Source organism: Sitophilus oryzae, unplaced genomic scaffold, assembly GCF_002938485.1.
Source record: "Sitophilus oryzae breed Bouriz unplaced genomic scaffold, Soryzae_2.0 scaffold_810_pilon_pilon, whole genome shotgun sequence".
Taxonomy (NCBI): domain Eukaryota; kingdom Metazoa; phylum Arthropoda; class Insecta; order Coleoptera; family Curculionidae; genus Sitophilus; species Sitophilus oryzae.
The window spans coordinates 1,410,182-1,417,550 of record NW_022147429.1 but is presented as its reverse complement, the minus strand read 5'-3'; the positions used below and the strand labels follow the sequence as shown (position 1 = coordinate 1,417,550).

Genomic DNA, 7,369 nt, shown 5'->3' with positions numbered 1-7,369 from the left:
AACCAAAGCTAATATTTGATTTTACAATAAAAGTCAATTTAATCTCATATATATCATAAAAAACACATTATAGTCGTTAAACTAGCATAGTATCAGGTAGGATAGTTGTATAATTAACATAATTTCAAGCATTTACAGTAGTTTTGACATCCAAAGAGTGAATTATTTAAACAAAATCATAGCAAAATCATAGCATTCAATTTAGCCGGTTATTTCTGGATATTATTCGTTTACATGTCGGTTTCAAAACGACTTCCGAAGAATTTTTCACGCTAACGTTTGCATGGGGGTCAAAATTTAAATTAATAGGTAAAATAATTAGAAACGTAATTATTTAAACATAAATTAGTTACATACTTCATACTTATTTAAACAATTATAATAAATAGTAACAATGTCGGACGAAGAACTCAAAACATTAAAAGTTCAATACAATATGCTTAAAAATCGATTATTTCGGTTTGAACAATTTTTAAATGATGCAGCGAATCATAAGAAAATCGATGAAATTGATATTCGTTTACAAAGATTAGATGAAACATGGAACGAATTCCAAACTGTACAACTTTCTATAGAATTAATTGACAATTCTGACGAAATTTGTGCTGAGAGGAATGAGTTTGAAGACAAATATTTTTATTTAGTTTCAAGATTCAGATATTAATTAACACTAATAAAACACACTCTAACAACAATCAAGTAGTTCCTAATAATTATTTAAATCCGTCAATGAACATAAAACTACCTCAAATCGACCTGCCGCATTTTAATGGAACATACGAGAACTGGTTACCCTTTTATGAGGGATTTAAAGCACTTGTTCTTGATAATCCGTCACTCAACAATATTCAACGCTTATATTATTTACTTTCGGCTTTAAAGAATGACTCGATTCAGGTAGTTCGGTCACTAGAAATCAGCGATCACAATTTTGATATAGCATGGCAATTGCTGAAGGACAGATATGAGAACAAACGTGTAATTGTTCAAAATCATATAAAAGGCATATTTGAGCTCCCCGTTATGAGCAAAGAAAATCACGGTATCTTAAGAAAAATTATAGACGGTTTTTCTAAACATCAAAGAGCTTTAAAGTCATTAGGACAACCAGTCAATACCTGGGATACATTATTGATTTATATTTTAAGCAATAAATTAGATAATCATACAAGACGCGAATGGGAAGCATCTTTAAAGTCAGATCAGCTACCAGATATAACTATATTTTTAGATTTTCTTAAAAATAAAGCTCAGTTGCTCGAAACATTAGACACTCGTGAAACAAATAAGGTAGTAGGAGTTAAGTCAGATAAATCATTCATGCGTTCATCAAGTCATTTAGTCACCAAAGCCAATGAGCAATTTAGAACTGATTGTAGGTTTTGCAGAGATAATCACATGATTTACAAATGTGATAAATTATTAGCTCTTTCTCCTAAGGCAAGATATACGGAATTAAACAAGTTAAATATATGTTGTAATTGTTTAAAATTCGGACATTCAGTAAATACATGTCGAAGTAGTAGTGCTTGTAACCAATGTCATAAACGACATAACACTGTACTGCATTTCAATAATTATATTGTCAAAGAAAAAAACGTTACAGAATCACCTACATCAAATTGCACAGAATTATCTACAGTTCAACCAACACATTCCAGTGTTCACATATCACAAGAAGGTCAGGTTCTATCAAATGCAGAAGATTCCATCGTGAACGTGACTTCTCTAGAACAAAATTTGTTACATTCCAAATCAGTAAACGAGCAAGTATTGTTATCCACCGTGCAAATACATGTTTTTGATATAAATAATAAGCCTGTCAAATGTAGAGCATTATTAGATTCAGGTTCTCAATCGAATTTTATGACTCATGAATTATTCAAAGTGCTTAAATTAGACGCTTTACCGATTCAAATACCGGTAACAGGAATTAATCAAACAAAGTTAAATATTAATAAAAAAGTTTTTGCCAAAGTTAAGTCAACTGATAGCTCGTATAGTTCAAATCTGTCATTTTTAATTTTAAACAAAATAACAAGTGAGTTACCACAGTATTATTTTAGTCCTTCCGAGTTGAACATTCCAGACAATATTGAAATATCAGATCCAGAATATAATAAACCAGGTAAGATAGACATGCTGTTAGGCAGCGGAGTTTTCTTTTCTTTACTATCATCAGGCAAAATCGAACTAAATAAATATGGTCTTATCTTACAACAAACTAAATTAGGTTGGATATTAGCCGGTCCATTACAAATTCCCGAGTCAAACTCTTCTGAAATAGTCTCTTGTTCTAATGTAGCTTCCAATTGTCTTTTTACGCAAAATGATAATCTTCTAAACGAACAACTCGAGCGTTTTTGGCAAATTGAAGATCTGTCATCTGATAATACAAAGTTATCAAATGAAGAACTTGATTGTGAAATACATTTTCGAAAACATTTTGAACAGGACACTACCGGTCGTTTCACAGTACAACTTCCGTTGAAGAGCAATCATACTGAATTAGGTGAATCAGTAAGTACAGCAATCCAGCGTTTAAAGCACCTGGAAAGTAAGTTAGCACGCAATGATGACTTACGTAAACAATATCATGAATTTCTGCGAGTATATGAAGACTTAGGACATATGTCAAGAGTTAATATCGAATTGGATAAATCCAATGAAATACATAATTATTTACCACATCACGCGGTAGTAAAAGAAGATAGTAGTACTACACGTGTAAGAGTAGTTTTTGATTCATCATCTAAAACGGCATCAGGGTTGTCTTTGAATGATGTGATGATGATAGGTCCTGTTCAGAGGAACTTATTTGATATTTTAATACACTTACGCATATTTAATGTAGTCATTACAGCGGACGTTGCAAAAATGTACCGACAAATATTTGTCCATGAATCGCAGCGCAATCTACAAAGAATTGTATGGCGCAAAGAACCATCGGAAGAAATTAAACATTATCAGTTGAATACAATTACTTATGGAACAGCTAGCGCTTTACTGGGATACAAAAACTGATATGTTTCAGTATCTTATAACATATAAAGACTTAAAGAAACCAATTACAAAAAAGGTTATACTATCTACAATAGCCACTATTTTCGACCCACTGGGTCTCATATGTCCATGCATTATAAGAGGCAAATTATTCCTACAACGGCTCTGGCAATTAAAAATAGACTGGAATGAAGAAATTCCTGGCGATTTTCAAGACATTTGGAGAGATTTTATCGATACCCTGACAGACATAAATAAAATACAGATTCCGAGACATGTTATACTGACCAAACCGTCAAGGTTATATTTACATGGATTTTCTGATGGATCAGAAGTAGCGTACGGTGCTTGCATTTACATTGTGTCGACCGATGACAGTGGTCATAGTTTATCAAATTTAATATGTTCTAAATCACGTGTTTCACCGATTAAAACCATATCTTTACCGAGATTAGAACTATGTGCAGCGTTATTGTTAGCTCAATTAATGAACACGGTTCGACAAGCATTGAAACTTGATGTTACTTGTTACTTTTGGACAGATTCTAAAATCGTGTTGGCGTGGTTAAATGATCAACCTAACAGATGGAAGACATTTGTAGCCAACAGAGTGTCAGAGATTCAGTGCTTGAGTGAACATTCCGATTGGTATCATGTACCTTCCCAATAATCCTGCGGATATTGTATCTCGTGGCTTACAACCTTCAAAATTAATACATTCTAAATTGTGGTGGCATGGCCCTGAGTGGCTTACTCAATCCATAGATCATTGGCCATCAAAAGGTGAAATTAAAATAGATACAATTCCCGAAATGCGCAAGGAAAAGATTATTTTAACGTATCATACAATTACTGACAGTTCAATATTTTCTCGATATTCTAGTTTTTCTAAACTACAGCGCGTAGTAGCTTATATTTTAAGATTTAATCATAATTCTAGAAATAAGGATAAACTAGATAAGGGTCTTTCCCATAACGAGTTGGAAAGAGCTACTCTGGTATTGTGTAAAATGGTTCAGGCACTGGAGTTTCCAGTAGAACTAGCTCTTTTATGTCAGAGCAAGTCGATTCATAAAAATAGTAATATTTTATCATTAGATCCTTTTATAGATAAGGATGGTCTTATTAGAGTAGGAGGGCGACTTAAACATTCATCTCTAACATTCGAACAAAAACATCCTATTTTGTTGCCCGGAAAACACATATTAACAAAGCTTTTAATAAAACACGAGCATCATAAATGTTTACACGCCGGTAGTCAATTAATTCTTGCACGATTGCGTACTAAATTTTGGCCAATTAATGGTCGTAATGCTGTTCGCAGTGTATTAAAGAATTGCCTCACGTGCTTTAAAACCAATCCAAAAACAGCGGTTCAAAAAATGGGTGATCTACCTGAATCGCGAATCACACCTTCTAGGGCGTTTTATCATTGTGGCATTGATTACACTGGATTTTACAATTTAAAAGACGGAAAATCAAGAACACGGACTTTAGTTAAATGTTATTTATGTATATTCGTTTGTCTAGCTACTAAGGCCGTACATGTTGAGTTAGTTTCCGATCTTACTACTGAAACATTTATGAACGCGTTTAAGAGATTCGTATCTCGGAGAGGTCTATGTCGACATATTTATACTGACAACGGTACTAACTTTGTTGGTGCTCATAACAACATGCAAGACGTTTATAAGATATTAAAAAACTTAAACGATAATGAAAAGTATTATAACTATTTTAAAGATCATATTATCGAATGGCATTTCATACCTGCAAGATCTCCTCATTTTGGAGGCATGTGGGAAGCGGCAGTAAAATCGTTTAAACATCATTTAAAACGAGTTGTTACAGATGCTAGTTTAACGTTTGAGGAATTTTACACGGTCTTGACTCAAATAGAGGCGATTTTAAACTCCAGACCTTTATCCCCTCTTTCAAATGACCCTTTAGACCTTTACCCATTAACCCCAGGACATTTCTTAATTGGCGATGCTCTGGTCTCAGTTCCTCAACAACCAGTAGTTGATATACCATTGAACCGATTGTCCCACTACAAGAAACTACAACAAATGGTGCAGAGTTTTTGGAACCGCTGGTCAAATGAGTATCTGCATACCCTACAGCAACGTTCCAAATGGAAGGAGGACAACTGCAACGCGTTGCCATCGGCTCGCTGGTTCTCCTCAAGGACGAAAATCTTCCCCCCATGAGTTGGCAACTGGGTAGAATCATGGAGGTGATTCCCGGCAAAGACGATAAGGTTCGGGTAGTGCTGGTGCGTGTCCGTGGTGGTATTGTTAGAATATAAGTTATGATATGTTAGTAATATATGTCATTTTTGATATTGTAGTTAATATTGTTAATTCAAATTAATATTTTATTTTATTGAAATAGTTAAGTATTTCAAGGCCGGCGCCATGTTTATTACTTAATAGAGAATTTGAATTTAGCGCCTAAAGCGCGCCATATTGGTGACGTAGAGAATGATATAGCAGCCATGTTCAAGAAAAAGAATTGTACACACATTCTTGTAAATCACACATAGCAAATAAAGTTTCATAGAAGTTACAACTTCTTTCAATCCACAACATACACACAAAAATCAACAGTCCACTGCACAATCATATTCAAACAAAACACGAACTTTGACTGTTGGTGGCGAGAGTAGTTTAGTTGCCGAACGAGACTATGTCCGTTTGAATTTTTTAGTTAAATTATAATAAAATTAATAAATAAAATAAAATAAAATATTATAAATGTTTTAAAGCAAATAAATGTTTTTTTAAAAAGTGAATCGCATTATTTGTGATTTAACATATATATATAATATATAATAAAAATAAATGCATACAATTCAATAAAGGAGCGCACACTATGCCGTACGGAAGAAGACTATGCCGGACTAGCACTTGGATATACTTACTGTCACATTAACAGTCTAGCCTTTTATCGATTGCAATTCCAAGAAGACATGTTATCCCTAGTTTTCACTTCTACATTATTATATAAATATTAATAGAGGGATGTTGAAAATATACAGGATGGCGCCTCTCATACGACGCGAAGGCTCCAAGGAGAACGGTAGTATATATCGAAATGAAATTTCGGGAGTAGGTTGATTGAAAGCATTTTTTAAAAGTCTATAGTTTTATAAGGTGTCCCCAAAAAAAGTTACGCATCAAAGTTGATTTTTTTCTAATGGAACACTCTATATATTAATTGATTTTCGGATTCTGGGAAGAAAATAAATGTGAGTTTCATTAAACAAGCATATGCCTAAAATGTAAAGATTTTTACATATTTCACATTTTGTGTCTAATATTTAATTACAATAACTATTGTATGATAAACCAAATTAAAATTTGACCCGAAAATTTATACAGAGTGAGACAAAATTAATATTGAACATTGGTTACATTTAAAAGCATGTTATTCCTTTATTTTATATATAGACCACCCAGTATATGATTCCGGTGTTCCATGGAAAATTCATATATCTTCAAAACACTATTATGGTTGCCTACCCGTCAGATAAAGATTTTCCTAAATATTTTTTTTTATTCTTATGATTTTGTGTCAGTAGATCTTTGTTAGTTGATAAAATCTAGGCGGCCGTGATATACCTCTTGTTAACTTAACAAAAATTAAAGGATTTATGGTAAAATACTCAAATATATATTTTAATTATTACAGAATTAAAACCGGACATAAACGTATAATTATGTGACAAAAACTAGTTGGATGAAATTAAATGCTCAAAATGTTTTCGTTTCTGTTCAATGCATAAAATGATCAAAAAACTTTTTCATGTTAAAATGTACACCCAGTATATGATTCCGGTGTTCCATGGAAAATTCATATATCTTCAAAACACTATTAAGGTTGCCTACCCGTCAGACAAAGATTTTCCTAAATATTTTTTTTATTCTTATGATTTTATGTCAGTAGATCTTTGTGTTATTTGATAAAATCTAGGCGGCTGTGATATACCTCTTGTTAACTTAACAAAAATTAAAGGATGGTAAAATACTCAAATATATATTTTAATTATTACAGAATTAAAACCGGACATAAACGTATAATTATGTGACAAAAACTAGTTGGATGAATTTATTGCTCAAAATGTTTTCTTTTCTGTTTAATGCATAAAATGATCAAATAACTTTTTCATGTTAAAATGTAGAGCATAGTAGCATATGTAGAGTTCTACTTCGAAAAGCAGGCACAATCATTTTTCTCATGTTGTCCAAAATAGTTGATTGAATTTTGTAAACACTGTCTTTAACATCTTCATAAAAAAAACATACTAGATAAATTAGGACCATGTAGGTGAATACTTAAATCTATTAATTGGTGAATATATACT

The 7,369-nt window shown here is 32.5% G+C and overlaps 2 protein-coding genes across 2 annotated transcripts; both read left to right on the top strand.

Annotated features, from left to right (window-relative positions):
• Positions 1-729: 729 nt before the first annotated feature.
• Positions 730-3,024, top strand: LOC115889075. Its single transcript, XM_030908989.1, has one exon. The coding sequence runs from the start codon at positions 730-732 to the stop codon at positions 3,022-3,024; it is 2,295 nt and encodes a 764-aa protein (XP_030764849.1).
• A 791-nt stretch (positions 3,025-3,815) lies between these two features.
• LOC115889074 lies at positions 3,816-5,213 on the top strand. Its single transcript, XM_030908988.1, has one exon. The coding sequence runs from the start codon at positions 3,816-3,818 to the stop codon at positions 5,211-5,213; it is 1,398 nt and encodes a 465-aa protein (XP_030764848.1).
• Positions 5,214-7,369: the final 2,156 nt, after the last annotated feature.